This window comes from Cervus elaphus, chromosome 12, assembly GCF_910594005.1.
Source record: "Cervus elaphus chromosome 12, mCerEla1.1, whole genome shotgun sequence".
NCBI lineage: Eukaryota > Metazoa > Chordata > Mammalia > Artiodactyla > Cervidae > Cervus > Cervus elaphus.
In genome coordinates this window covers 64,173,732-64,189,785 of record NC_057826.1, presented here as the reverse complement: position 1 = coordinate 64,189,785, position 16,054 = coordinate 64,173,732, and the positions used below count along the sequence as shown (strand labels likewise).

At 40.1% G+C, this 16,054-nt stretch overlaps 1 protein-coding gene across 3 annotated transcripts in view; it reads right to left on the bottom strand.

The window, feature by feature from the left end:
* The window catches only part of INO80 (INO80 complex ATPase subunit), a 121,287-nt gene that overhangs the window by 25,066 nt on the left and 80,167 nt on the right, over positions 1 to 16,054 (bottom strand). For all 3 annotated transcript variants that reach the window (XM_043919201.1, XM_043919199.1, XM_043919200.1), the window contains exons 26-27: positions 13,268 to 13,493; positions 8,438 to 8,565 (exon numbers count right to left, since the gene is read on the bottom strand). In XM_043919201.1, the coding sequence (XP_043775136.1) occupies positions 8,438 to 8,565; positions 13,268 to 13,493 (354 nt within the window). The remainder of the gene's footprint in view (positions 1 to 8,437; positions 8,566 to 13,267; positions 13,494 to 16,054) is intronic.

Below are 16,054 nucleotides of genomic sequence, written 5' to 3'. Positions count from 1 at the left end.
CTTGGAAGCTGCAATTCTTCTTACAGATGATGTAATGACTTCCTCTTTCTTTATCCAATCATATGGATTGCATTTCAAAAAGTGCACTCATTGAGGGACTAGTATCAAAAGCTAATATAGCTGCTGATTTATAAGAAACACCATGAAACAGTTTTTTTCGGTTCAAAAAAACTTTTTTCCTATTGAAAAAGACTAATCATTTCTACATTTGGGAGCTACATGTGCTAAATAACTTTCTGTGGTCAAATGCTCTTTTATTGTAATACTCTCATTATGCAGCTCTTATACCTGGCTGGGTATTTCAGTATGCAAGGTTGTTACATAGTCTGGTATGGCTGGTGTAGTGTACGCAGCAGCAATCCTAGAGCAAGCTGCTAAGTATGTATTTTTTCTTCTTTTTTTCACTATTTGTTTCTGTCTCCAGGGGATTCTTTAAGGGCTTTGGTAATCAAAGAGGGGCAGAAAATATTCAGTCAAAGCAAGTTTCACATTTAGTGGTATAACCCTATAATGGGAATGGGTTAATGGCAAAAGAGTAGTAGGGGATGTTTGGATAAGGAAGAATTCAGAAAAGAAGATGAAAAATAACAGCATGACGATGGTCTTTAGAGGCTCATTATACCTGAGCCTCTATTCCATCAGATGTGGCCATCCAGAACAACAAAATATCTAGATTATAGAGAGGGAGCCCACAGATTTGAATTTTAACCCAAAAGCGGACTTCCTGCATAGGCACTCTTTTGCCTTTACACAGCAGTGATGAATGAATCTTCCTGGAGATCTTGCTATACACATCATTTATATATCAAGGTCAGAACACCACCAGAAATATTAATCCTAGACCATAACCAAGCCAACACTGATTATAGACAGCTTGTTACTGAGGCAACGGAAGTGAATCTTTCCCATTTGCTGCTTTAAGCCTCTGCTCTCACCCAGGGGAATAGTGGCATTTCAGAAGGCTTAGCTGAGTCTAGATCCTATTTCAGTAAATAGCTTCAAAACAAGTACATGGACATGGAAACAGCAATTAAAAGCAGAATAGAGGAATAGCTGTATTCTCACACTACAGAAAGACATCTAAAAGGCTGAGCTAAAAAAGCAACTCAATATTTCTTTCATTCACAAATTTTGGTTTGTGAGCTAGAAACCCCCAAACTACCTAGTTTGTGAGCTAGGTAGCCCCAAAGCTACCTTAGACATCTCTCTAGAACTCTAGGCTGTTTGAAAAAGATACTTAATTTAATCAAATATTCATCTGGAAAGAAAAGCCTTATTTTTTCCAATCATTAATTTCAAGAACTGCTCCATCCTTAGTCTAGTTCTCCTATAATCCTAAAAACATTTAATGATTTAATATAAAATTCAAGTTTTTAAAAATATAAAAAGATGAATTCTATCAACAAATAATTTGATAGTAGTCACAGAACTTTTGAAAATTTAAAAATCTATTTTAAAAAAACCCAGAATATTGTAAAGCAATTATTTGCCAATTAAAAATCTATCCCCCCTTAACAATCTCTATATCAAAAGGTTTTCTAAGATCCATCTTAAGTGCCTTGGTTAATGTATTCTCTTCAAAGCCAGTAGCTAAGAGTTGGTTAATTAGTAACTCTTCTGAGTTTTGCAGTTAAATATCTTTTAAAGATGGCACAGGATTCCCATTCACCCCTCAATCCTCTGTAATTCACTCCCATGCCTGAGGACCACAGCTGGATGGATTACCACTTGCTGGATGACTTTACTGTGTTGTATAGGAACCAAGCCATGTTAGCAGTCCAGTACTAAGAACTTTTGTGACAGAAAGGCCAACCACTACCCAGTTCTTCCTGACATTTGGCACTGTGGAGAAACCAAGGGCATTCTCTCACTCAAGTCTACTTGGGTTATTTAGGAAAGTCTAAAAAAATGATCCATCAATATGACTGAATTTCTTGGAACCTTGTAAACCAAGAATTCCTATTTAGCCTCCAACTAATAAAAATAAATGAAAAAATAAATAAATAAATAAATTAAAAAAAAAAAAAAAAGTAAAAGCAGCAAAGAGAGGCACTTCCCTGGCAGTCCAGTGATTAAGACTCTGCACTTTCTATGTAGGGGGTAAGGGTTCAATCCATGATCAGAGAACTAAGATCCCACATGCTATGCTGCGCCCCCCCCCCCCCCCAAAAAAGCAGCAAAGAGAAGACAGAAACCAAATGTAGACCTTCCTCTCCCAGAAGTCTCATAATTCAGTACTCTCCCCTAATTAAACAAATATGAACACCAGTATTCTCAAGTGGATCAATAACCACCAACCAAAGTAAGCTCTAATTCTCCTTGAATTAATAAAATACAAATTATGGCTTTTAACATTTAGGAAGTCTTTAGACCTATATAGTTCTAGTAGATACTATTTTTAAAAATTACTGAAGAAGGCAAAGGGGTTATAGACAAGAGGTACTCCTGCCATCTGAGGACTGACTTTCAACCAGGATTAAAATTCCTGGGTCCCACTCCAGGAATTCTGACTCTGTAGGTCTGAATTAGGGCCTAGACTGGTTTGTTTTTTTAAAAGTTCCAAAGATGCCTGCTGATATAAAACATCCAAAGATATTATATCCAGAGCTGAGAACAACTACTCCAGAGAGAAGGCAGGGCAGGGTCCCTTAGAATCATACTATCTCAACATGCCCCTCAGATGAGCAACACATGAAGTGTGTCAGAAATGCAGAACTGAGGGGCATACCCCATATATCCAATAAATCAGAATTTGCATTTAACAGGTGTGACTTGTAAGTATATCCACACTGTTACAGAACATACCCTTATGCTATTTCTAAGGCACTGGAACACTTTTTCCAAGAAAAATCTTATATGGAACCCCTCTAATATAAAATAGATTAAAGAAAATTTACTATTCTAGTTAACAAAGAAGGGTATGGAGTCCAGGGCCCTACCTATTTTATGTCTACACTTTAAAAGTCTCCTTTCCTATATCCAACCTTATCTGTTGGAAAACCACTTTCTTAGAATACAAATTGAGAGGACAGGTCTGTTCTGGAACACATTCCTAAGTCCTACTTTTTAAGCAGAAGCATGTAAACAGAGGTATCAGCAAAACTCAAAATAGCTTCAGAAATGCCTCTCAATCCTTTAAAGTACACTAAATAAAAGCAAACATTCACACCAGCGATATAATACAAAGGGTCTAAGTTTACCTTGAAGTAGTAGAGATAACGATGATGGTTTGCATTTACTGAACATTCACTAAATAACAATCACTATTCTGTGTATTTTACTTGGTATTACTTATCCAGAAAGGCTCTTTCAGATAGGTGTTACTATTGTCAATCCCATATTTAACAGATGCTAAGTAAGATCTCTAAAGTGACACAGGCAGTGGGTACTGCAGCTAGGATGAGAATTCAAGCAGAGTGGATCCAGAGCTTTTAGCTTAATCCTTCCACCTGCTGCTTCCAGACAGAAGAGAAGTTCATCACCACTAGAGGAAAAGAGGGGGCGGGAGAAGCCTCATAATGTTCTGTGTAACTCTCATCCATCATCAACATAGAGAGTTAACTGGGCACTTGAAAAAATAGAGGCAAATGTTTACATTTCCCTACAACAAACCTTCCATTCTGAGACTTCTTTTTTATTTCAAAGTTGTCTCTGGTGTTCATTTTAACCCAATTTCACTGTCATAAAACAATGTGAAGGAAAGTTAGTATGATCCACAAACACGCAGACCTAGTGTAACTTTATTTTTCTAGACATGACCCCTCTCATCTTTGAGGTGTATCACTAGCAAAAAGTGAGACGTCTCTCAATGTCTACAGTTTCTCTCTTGTCCAAGCAAACCGCACCAAGTGAGTGAAATATGGCAGTTATCCTTCCTTTATCTAATACAAAGCCTTATGGAGCAAGACCTGATCACAAGGCACTGAAGGGCCCATCATAATCTGCTTTCACCCTACTTGTTATTCCCCTTTCTTCTATACCATATGCTCCAGTTACACTGAACTAACCCCCCCTTTCCCAACGCACACAATGTCATGTACCCTCCAACCTCCATGCCTTTTTACATGTGGCTTCCTTAGTCTGAAAATGCCTTTCTTCCTCATGGTTGAAATTCTATTTAAGTTTGGTTTTATGTCATTTTATGTGAAGCCTTCCTGAAGTGACCAAGTTAGAAATAAATGTATCCCTCCTGCTATCTTCAGCTCTGTTCATGCTTTATTTTTGGCATTAGTATCAGGATACACTCGACAGTTATTTGTGTGGTATACTATATATATAAATTCTTCGCTCGACACATCTCTTGAAGTCAAAGACCACATTTAACTGGTGTTTACCTCTGCCACAACACCTCCCTCATAAAAAGAAATGGCATGAAAAAGAAATGAACTAAAGAGAAAAAATACAGTGTGGCTGCAAACACAAATATCCTTCTATCATTTCTAAGACCTAATGAAAATGCTAGTTTACAGTGACCTCAATTTGCTTTTCATTCCATGGAGCAGTTACAAAATATTCAGTTTCCCTGTATGTTCAGAACCATAGCTCCCAAAGGTTATTTGGAGTTCTAAGAAAATCAGCCCATAAATGATAGAATGTCTGTTTGCGATGAATCCTTCCCCAGTGAGGTACTTGCTGACTAGGCAACTTATACGACCCAGTGTCTCAAATATCATCATTAGCTATGGATTATCTGGATTTAATTCTGGTTATTTTCATATATTGGTGCAGTGCAAGATTTGTCTGGGTTTCAGTACTTAACAATCACAACACATACAGCACCAGTTGGCTGACCCTTTCCAAGTACTCCTGTATTGAATAGAAAATATTGAGACTTATTTCCTTAAACTACAGACTCAGATGCTTGATGCAATAGGAATGAATCTCAAAAGAGATGATGCAGAGATAACGTAAGTCATCTGTAGTGAGTTAAAGCTCTCTGCAAGTACTAAACTATGGGGAGTGAAGGGGAGTGTCGCAAATCAGGGTAAAATGGTGGTGGTGGGGAAAGTTCTGACATCCAGCTGGATGCCATCATCCCAACTGGACAAGCGCTATGCCTGTGTCCATAGTAGCCGCATCAGCCAAGATCTTATATGTGACTTGGTAATATAAAATAAACCGATAACATAACATTTAGTGACCTGCCATACCTTCCTCTATTTACGTCCTAACTTCTACCCATGACACACTAGAAGTTCTTGGCCCTGGAAGTTACTTTCCTTTTTAAATCCCTTATCCAGAAATACTATTTGGATACCATGGGAAAAGATAAAATATTTCTGAAAACAGAATTCTATTTGGAAGATCTGATACATTTACTAGAAATTTAAATTAAAATCAGATTTTTGCCCAAGAGAAGGAGGCTATCAATCACTTTAGAAAATACTGAGCAAGTACTAAGTGCCTTGATCTAGTATTTTTCACAAAATGGAAACCTGGCCATATAAAAGTGTGTGAATTTTTACTATCTTTTAGTTCTTCTGAATCCCAGAAACAAACACACAGCCAGGGTTAAAGCACAGAACAAAAAACCCAAAAAGGCTGTTGGGTAAAAGAGATGCTAACGTACTCCACAGCTACACAGCAGAACGTCAACAGCCCCATGTTAGCTCTAATTTCTGCTCTAGTTAAGTTTTTCTTCCCTCTTTGATATACAAGATGCAAGATGTCCAGGGAAAAAGACAATCCTGAAAACTTTTTTTTTTACTCTAAAAAGTACAAACAAGTAAACAAAACCACAACACCGTGAGTATGAAGCCTCAAGGCCAAGGTGAAGGTATTTTTTTCTTTTTAATACTTGGACATGTTTTAAAGTGGAATATGGCTCTATAAAAGCTTACCATGAAAGCTTCCATCATGAAAGTGACTGAAAAACCCATAATACTCTGAAAAGAATGAAAAATAAACCTAATCCTGTACTGTCCCAAGATCCACAACACATTTACACTTCTATGAATGATTAGACATGTATTAAACACTGTGGGCACTGTAATTCTATGCCCACAAAATAAATTTGGAGGACTAACCTCTTGAAATACAAAATGTGATTCATTTAAGTAAACAGTATTAAAACAAATAAACAGACTGAAAAAGAAAAAGAAACTTTTAATGCTGAAGGAAAATTGTACAGTAGTAATAGGAACAGTATAGTGGTAAGGAAACTAGACAACAGTTCCACTTTAATTTTTCAGTACGAACAGTTGCAAAACTTGCTGGCTTCAGCATCCTAGATGCATGTTATACACATGGCTAAAGAATGTTAGCAGTTGTGAAATTCAGGCTTTGAATTGGCATTTCCCTAATTTATAATTCCCCACAGAGTGATGCAACTACGTTTAGAGAAGGTTCTCAAGCTGCCAGTATTTGCTAAGCCTACCCACACAGTCCATCCCCTCTAAACATCCTGCTGGATCAGAGGCAGAGGGACCCTGGTGGGTAGGATTTAGAGCACTCATCCTGAACAACACTCATCTTAATATACCTTGAATTACTTATCTTAGTAATAAGTAATATTTATGAATACCTAGAAATGTGCAATATACAGAATAAGGGACTAAAATGCAGGACTCTGTCAAACTTAACCTACCCACACTCACCTTCATCTACCACAGCTAGCTTATTTTTTGGTGGCAGTCCTTTTTTCCTGGAATGTCCCTTTAATGTGAACCAGCTTTTAAGACTTTATAACATATTGATATAGCCTTGGGGAAACAAGATTACTGACTCCCTCACAAAATCCTTAGCATATTGCTTTTTTCTATAATTCTAATCAGTGAAACATTACTACTTCATCTATACTTTCCTGACTCTTCAGGAAAAGGCAAGAACATTTTATCTAAAAAAAGTCCCACTGAAGGAAAGTTACTCATATTGTTTTGGCATCATTTAGTTTGAGCAGAATATTAAGGATTCAGGCAGAGACTTTCAGAACAAATGTATGGATACCAAGGGGGAAAGGGAGGGGAGTGGGAGGAACTGGGAGACTGGGGCTGACACACACACACTACTGATACTATATACAAGATAGATAAGTCATGAGAACACACTGTACAGCACAAGGAGCTCTACTTAGAGCACTGTGGTGACTTTGCAGGGAAGGAAGTCCAGAAGGGAGGGGATATATGCATATGTGCGACTGACTCATTTGGTTGTATAGCAGAAACTATCACAGCATTGTAAAGTAACTATACTCCGATAAAAATTAATTAAAAAAAAAAAAAAGAAATAGATGACCTACTCACAATACAAACCAGAAACTTTTGCTTGTTGACAGCATTCTAGAGGCTAAATACTTTTTATTAAACATAAAACTCAGTGATTAAATTGACCTTGAATATCATTTGTTATGTCTCTTGCTAAAAGAAGTTGCCTGCTTATGTAAGAACCTGTCACCGAATTCAGATAAACTCACTGTAACATTCAGCGAGCCAGCCTTGGCTTCTGAAGAACCTAAAATTCTTCCTATTGCTACCCTTCTTTCCTTCTGTATTGATAGAATCTCTAACTCTCTTATTTCTAGATAGGGATAATCATGGTCCAGTTTCTACTTATTTACTACCAACTAGTCTCTGGAGTAGCAGGGTTAAAATTTAAAGCCTTAGGTAGTTAAAACACATGAAAAAAACATGAGAATATTTATACACTACTGACATCCAGGTGCTTTAGTCTCTTGATGGATGATTTTCCAAATTTTTTGCACTAAAGACTTACTCTAGTGGTCTGTGATGATTATCCTCATTTTCACTCCTCTGTTTATATGTCCATGACTTCCTCTCCCTCAAATAATAAGCCATTACCTCAGCAACAAGAAAGCAAAGCAAATGTCAACCCAGAGGTAACAAAAGAAACAAAACCTGTCCTGCAAAATAAGACAGAGCTATATCTCTCACCATAATCCAATGGTTGCCAACTTTGGTTATATATTAGAAGCACCTTGGGAGCTTTTAAATATCCTGATGCCTAGGCTTTGTTTCCAACTTTTTATATGAGAATCTCTGAGGATGGGACCAGACATTCATATTTGTTAAAGCTCCCCCCAAAAAACTGCAAAATGTCATCCGGTTGAGAACTACTACACTAGTTCAGGTAGAACAGCTGCTCTCTAATAGAGAACTAATTCCAAATCTTGTTTTCCATACAGAATTTCTGAGGACTTTTCAAGAAATTCCTAGGCTCTGATCTACTTGAAAATTAGGGAATTTCTTCCCTAGTAAAGGGAGGGAAGAGGGGATTCTATTTCACTGCTATAAAGAAGGAGGAAGAAGTCCTTTACACACATTCATCTCTGCCAGGAGTTGCTTCCTCTGCCTTTACAGATGGTAAAAGCATGAAGACAAGTTTGGTGTTTCCATTAAGCAGCACTGACGTTAGCCATACACGTCTGATTCTTGCAAGTTAAATGCCAAAGTGTCCTAGTCCCCACAATTCTTTCTCCTACCTCCAGCAGGTCTATCATCCTGGTCATCTGGGAGTAGATAAGGACCCTATGTCCTTGAGACTTGAGCCGAGTCAGCAGGACATCAAGGGCATACAGCTTTCCACTGTCAGTGATGAGGCTCTCCTTGCCTAGGGAGAAGAAAAGGGGGAAGTGGAAAATTGTATTTAATTGAAGCAGCAAAATCACTCACTGCAAAGCTGTATGCAGCCAAAATTACTACAACCAGGATGCTTGTCCATCAGGAGAGCAGGAAAGTACTCTAGAGAAGAATGCAAAGTGCTTTAAAATCATATGCAGTAGTGCTCTGGGAAGAAACATCTTGAAGGAGGGAGGGAGGTCCCTTCCCAACTGACAGTTCCCAATAAGACATTTGCTAAGCAGCTAAGGTACCTGAAAATTTTCCTGTTCCACATTCTTTTTCAAGAGAGAGCAGGTAATATTGACATCTAAGAGTAACATCCATGCCATACCTGCTGTAAGTGACCTGAGAAATCTGTTTTTCCCTTGTTCATCCTATCTCTAGGTATCTCTTTCTGCTAGTTCTGTGGCTAAATTAAGGTTTACCTCCTGAAGGCATGAGAATGTAGAGAAGCAAGGGCTGCTCTTCAGTTCAGTTCAGTTCAGTCGTGTCTGACTCTGTAACCCCATGGACTGCAGCACACCAGGATGCCCTGTCCATCACCAAGTCCCGGAGCTTGCTCAAACTCATGTCCACTGAGTCAGTGATGCCATCCAATCACCTCATCCTCTGTCATCCACTTCTCCTCCTGCCTTCAATCCTTCCCGGCATCAGGGTCTTTTCCAATGAGTTGGCTCTTTGCATCAGGTGGCCAAAGTATTGGAGCTTCAGCTTCAGCATCAGTCCTTCCAATGAATATTCAGGACTGACTTCCTTTAGGATCCACTGGTTTGATCTCTCGGAGTCCAAGGGACTCTCAACACCACAGTTCAAAAGCATCAATTTTTCGTCACTCAGCTTTCTTTATGGTCCAACTCTCACATCCATATGTGACTACTGGAAAAACCATAGCTTTGACTAGATGGACCTTTGTCGGCAAAGTAATGTCTATGCTGTCTAGGTTGGTCATAGCTTTTCTTCCAAGGAGCTGCAGTCACCATCTGCAGTGATTTTGGAGCCCAAGAAAGTAAAGCTCTTACCTGCCCCTAAAGACACTTAAACACCAAGAAATACACTAAAAAACAAAACAAAAAAATAAAAAAACACTCTCTTTTGGATGATTTCAAATAGGTTGGCTGGTAAATATTATTATCCTAAGCTGTAATTTAATAAAGGCACCAGGGCTTATTCAGCTTTTTCAGAAAGACTTCGGGTTTCTGTGAAATGGAAGCTGCTCTCACTCACTAATTTGTGCCTTTTTCCTTCCTCCTCCCATTTAAAAAAAAAAAAAAAAAGGCATTTCAGCCAGAGATCTTTAGAGAACACTTAACTCAGAAATTTTCATCTTATCCATTCAGTATCATTCAACTCCCATCACATTTCAGGAAGTAGAGTTTCCTGTTTGCAGACTGGTCCATAAACATGCCCTGAACAATTGCTGATATTAGGAGCGGAAGAGATGAAACTTAGGGGAATGAGAGAGTTAAGAGTATATTTGGAAGTGGTTGTGGGACATAGGAAGGGAGACAGAACGGCTAGAAATATCACATACACAACTACTAAAAGTAAAACAAGAAAACTGTTAAGAAAAACATACTGTCTACTTTTAGTTTCCAGGTTTGAACCCATGGTTTTTTTCCTCTGAACTACAGAAGCTGACTGTTGAGAGCAATCCAAAAGTTTTCAATGGTCATTTCTCTGTTCTCGCCACTATCTGCCAAGTGCACAACTGATTGTATAAACTGAATGAGAACGGATGTGCTGACAGCATCACAACAAATCATCAGCCACTCTGTTTTTGCTACAAAGCCACAGGTCCTGGATGTTTACTCCTCTGCACTACAGCCTGCCTTTTCCCACCTTCGGAACACTGCCAGGCCCCATTTCTCTCCCTACCCCCACTCCCTGACGCTGTGGCACACACCTTTGTTCAGTCTCTTTGTTTGGTCCTGTTTAGATTATTGAAATGCTCTCCTTTTTGTTGGTCTCCTGACCAACACAATCAAATGGCTGCAGCTGGGACAGAACCGACTGCTAAGCCCTCTTGCTGGCACCAGACAAGGAGGCCTGTATGAGTTCCCGGTCTGATCAGGCAGGCAACGCTTTCATAACAACTCCAAGGGTTTCTCCTTGTCACAATTACCCTTCTCTTTTAATTGGGTTCCCTGGGGTCCCTCAATTTTGATAGCTCCTAAACATTCCCCACAGAGGTACCAATCAGCTTCAGACAATAAGTTTCCTTGTTTCTCATTAAAAGCACAGGAAGGGGAAAAAAAAAGAAACCCATATATTTTTCAGTCACTGAGTAAGAGCGGGCAAGCTAAGAGCATCAGATTTCTGCAGCTTGCTTATCTCCTCTTTCCACTCGCATATACTCCCTCAAGACAAATATTTAAGCATATACAAATCTGTCTTGTGTGTGAATTTTGAGAAGTTCCAATTCATCTCAAAACCACGATTCGATGATTTTCACACATTCCTGCTTCTCACATCTACTTTACTTTGCTAAGCAGAATGCACCAATGCTAGGATTAGGAAAACTCAAAGATGAAGCTGTACGTACACTTAGAAGAGAACTCTGATGAACCTAAAAGAAGCAAGAAGCTGTACCTACTTTTAGCTTGTTACTGCTTAGGCGGGGGAGATGGAAGTGGATGGACTGATTTCTTTGGACTTGCCTGAAGGAAAAGATCTAAGAAGAAAGTGACCAGCAACACCCTTAAAACACTTAAGCAGAAAAAAGTTTTCTTCCATGGCACACACCAGTGCCTTCTGGGCCTGACATCCATTACCCGATTTTCAGGAGCTACCAAAGTTGCCCTGGACAAGAGCACCACCTGTAGCTAAGCAGGGCATCGAGTTAAGAAGAGCGCAATTCCCAAGAAATTAGGCTGATTCTACGAAGTCAAACCTGGGCCCAGACCCTTCTTTAAAACAGAAGTTCAAAAAATGGTGAAATGAACAGACCTACGCTACCATCTTGCAATCCTTCCTACAATCCTGCAATGCAACCTTATAGTATTTTCACTTAGACACAAGCTCTTACTGACCACAGTATAAGATGCTGGCTCACTGACAAAATGAATGTATCAATGGCAGTAAAATTAGGATAACAGATCAAAGACAATCTCCTTTTTCCAAGGAGAGGAGACTTTTGAAGGGACTGTACATACTTCTCTTGGTGAAACACAGAGACACATTTGAGGTGTGAAATCCAGGAGATTTTTGCTCAGTCTTGCAAGGAATATAATGAAACCAACTCTTCCCAGGGAAACAGAAAATGTAAAAGTATAGAGGAAAGAGAGATAAAATACAGGTTCCAGTGACCCCCTCCACCCCCCACTGCCCTGCCCAGCCAGTCTACTGAGCACAATGGGGTCAGTGAGGAGCTGGTTGGTTCTCACAGTAAACAGCCAGTGAGGCTGGTGCTTTTTATCGATGCGAAAAGAACTCAGACACTTCCTGCTATTTAAACAAGGTCCATTTTTCTTTCAAAGAACAGGAAAAGCCACAAGAGATTCCCACAGCGCCAGCAATAAGCCTTCTCCTTGTGTACTGGGAACTTGGGAGTCAGAATGAAGAAGGGAGAAAGAAGAAATAGGGTGTTATCTTGCTTCTTTCAACACCTGTGACCATCTTCTGCCTGGGACCCTGTGGTTTCCAAACCTGCTGGATTCTATTCCTCTATTCCTACTACCATCCAGGCCTGTTTTACACCTGAGCTTCCCCTTATTTTCCAACAATAGACCAGCACCCACTGTTTTCATCTAATTTAAGTCAGATATGAAGTCATATAAATATTGCTTTTGTATACACAAAATGGTATCTTCCAGTTCAAAGCACCCCGAAAGCAACTAACAGACTGACCCAAAGTCCCTCAACACTTGACAAAATTAACATTAAATGGAAAAGCCAGGCCTTAAGGCCTAGAACCCAGTTACCTATTAGAAACAGCAGAACCTCTCTTTTGAACACTTAACTCTAGTTTACTTCCTTCATATGCCTGTAAGACGATCACAATCAAAGTGGCAGAGAAGTTGGATAACTGAAACGAACGTGGAAGCTTTAAGCTACTACTTCAGTATGCCAGCAGGTGTAACAAAGAACATGAGCTTATGAACCCTGTATTCAGTTTCCTTAAAAGTAGTCTCACTAAAGCAAAAATGAAAACCTAGTTTCCTTTCAACCCTCGACCTTGACCCTAGGAGGTCTGGGAATCCGCTAGCATTTTGGCACAAAACACTGTTTTTCTTCTGGTTATCATTCAGATCTCTAGTGCTTCGTGCAGGACACTGTTTATGCAACTTAAACTAGGCTTTCTGCGAGTGACGACATTCTCATTCATTCCACTGGCAAGGGCACAAGACAACTGTACTCATTCGACCTAAAGCCTTTCTTACCAAATTTATTTTCCTACACTCCCTGCACTGCAGCCCCATCCCTGCCCCAACTCCAGCTCCTGGCCACCAAAGAGTGGTACTCCTTTTTCTCTCAAAAGAGAGTATTTAGGCAGAAATCTAAAATAGATTTCTCTTTCCAGTCAAGTCACAAGTTACTTAAGTATTCTTACCTATAGTCACTAAGGGTGAAAGAGGAAATGGAAACACCAAGAACTCTTGAATTCCAAATTTTGAAACAACTGCATGAAGTTAACACCCTGGCTCTTTCCTTGCCAAAGCCAAGAACATATGCCAAGAGAAAGGAGAACTCACCTGGAATTCTGATGAAAGACCAGCCATTCTGAGGCCTAATGCTCCACAGTCCTCCAGCTGGTTCTGGAAAGAACTGGGACCGTCGATTCAGCCAGTCTGCCGCAAGTTCAGGGGCCCCATTCAACAAACACTGCTTGGCTGCCAGACTCCCTCCTTCCTTCAGCACTCGCCGCTCATATTCTGCACTTCGGTCATTGCAGTAAGAATCCAATGGCACTGCGGTGACCTGCAGGGAAAGATTCACATTAGATGCTTCTTTCACATTTTCCACATGCACTAAGCCCTTTGTGAACTTTGACTTTGAAATCAGACTTACGTGGATAATTCTTAGGTAGTGGTTTTAAGTTCCCTCCTCTGACAAACTTAATAACCGACTTAGTGAGCTTCCCCAGGTAAAAGGCCAATCTCCATAACATGAACTTGCAACAAACTAAGGATCCAGAGACTGCTGGAGTTTGCAGGTAACTGGGATACCAGGTCAGGAGTAACTCTATCATATAGAGAGAGTCACTCTGCCATCTCCCTTCACTGCCAGACAGTGCTTTTGGCAAAGTTCTATAAGCCATACACAGCATGGTGAGGCCACAAAGGGAGTGTGAGACAGCCATCATTAAAGAACTGAAGAGCATCTTCCTGGTGCATCGGAAGCTGTCTTCAACGCTTCTGTGGCGCAACGCCCAAGTTTATCAACATTTCTTTTTCCTCTTCCCTGACCAGGCTGCTTGCTGACTGACAAACCCAATGGAAGATAAGAGACTCCTTCTCTCAGGATATAAGCTGTGGGGAGCACTAGGTGGTAGGGAATGGAGAATACAGCTGCCAGAGAGTAATGAATTCATTTCTGGGCTAGGGCAGAGGCTTTGCACAAATTTTTATCTCACCACAAGATGCACCTACATTCAAATGCTGACCTCCAACAGAAAAGAAGTCTGTCAATTTAAAAACTTCAACTTTAATTCTTTTTTAATGACCTGAGTCTATTCCCACTCTAATAAGCAACTATGCATTCAATTGTCTGTGAATCATCTGATAAAAAGTCTGAGGTTACCTTTTGTTAAAATTTGGAGGCTTTGATTATGTGTAAGCCCAGGTTGATAAAAAGGCTAAAGTCTCATTATTGGCAGAAAATTGCTCAGAAGAGTCATGGAGCTAGACCAAGAGATAGGAAGAATGTGGCTAGAAGGAACAAGGGCAGAGAGATGGGAGAGATCAGAACATAAAGTACTGTACCTAGTTATAAAGTCTTATTGTTTCTATTATTTTTTAGAAGTTAGACATTTACAAAAATCTACCGTGCTACTAACTTTTCTATTTTTATGCTCATCAATATTTAGGGCAATGGTTGTCAAAAGAACTTTCTTGGGAGCTTATCTAATGTGTAGATTTTGATCCAGGTCTAAGGGAGGAGTCACTAGTTATAGGTTTCTGACATGCACCCAAGCATTTCACACTGCTTGTGGCAGGAGGAGAAGGGGGCAATGGAAGACAAAATGCTTGGATGGCATTCACTGACTCAACGGACATGCATTTGAGCAAACTCCAGGAGATGGTGAAGGACAGGGAAGCCTGGCATGCTGCAGTTTATGGGGTCGCAAAAGAGTGATGACTTAGCAACTGAACAACAAAGCCAAACCTTGAGAAATACTGCCTTGGAGCAGATAAATAAACAGATAGCTAACTATGAGGCCACTAACTGCTGGAAACTAGTAGTACTAGTGTTAGTCGTTCAGTCATGTCCGACTTTTTGTGACCCTATGGACCGTAGCCCACCAGGCTACTCTGTCCATGGGATTCTCCAGGCAAGAATACTAGAGTGGGCTGCCATGCCCTTCTCTGGGGGATCTTCCCGGCCCAGGGATTGAACCCAGGTCTCTCGCATTGCAGGCAGATTCTTTACCATCTGAGCCATCAGGGAAGCCCTGGTGGAAACCAGAGAATACCAAAACTGGAGAAAGAACATCATTTACCAATAACCAAAGAGTTATTGGTACTTACTACTCTGGCTTGCAGATGAAGCTAAACCGAGTTTGCTAGGAAGCAGTGCCATCTATGGTCCTGATGCAAAACTACAGTGGGTAGCCGGCTGGGACCCCACACTCCAAAACCTAGAAGTGTGAAGTGAAAGCTGCTGGGTTGTGTCCAACTCTTTGCAATCCCATGGACTAGTCCATGGAATTCTCCAGGCCAGAATACTGGAGTGGGTAGACATTCCCTTCTCCAGAGGATCTTCCAAACCCGGGGATCGAACACAGGTCTCCCACATTGCAGGCGGATTCTTTACCAGCTGAGCTACCAGGGAAGCCCCCAAAACCTAGAACGGCACAGGCATAAATCAATTTACCGAGACAGTGCTAAGAACAGATTTTGGTAACCTCATATCACATTAACCCACTCCAAAAGGAGTTTGTTCTCTTGCTTTCAAGTTATCCATTTTTTCCCACTGGAAGCTGAGCACAGGCAAGTAAAGACTGAAAGCACAAGGCAGATGATTAAACGTTTACACTCAAAGATGACCACTTAAAAAAAAAAGATTGACCACTTTAATTTTCTTTAAATTTTACTGAAGTATAGTTGATTTATAATGTGTTAATTTCTGCTGTATAGCAAAGTGACTCAGTTATACATATATAGATATATTCTTTTCCATTACGGTTTATCACAGGATATTGAATACAGCTCCTGTGCTATACAGTTGGCCCTTGCTGTTTATCCATCCTATGTATAAAATAATTTGCATCTGCTAATCCCAAACTCCCAATCCTTTCCTTCCTCCCCCTTCTCCCTTGC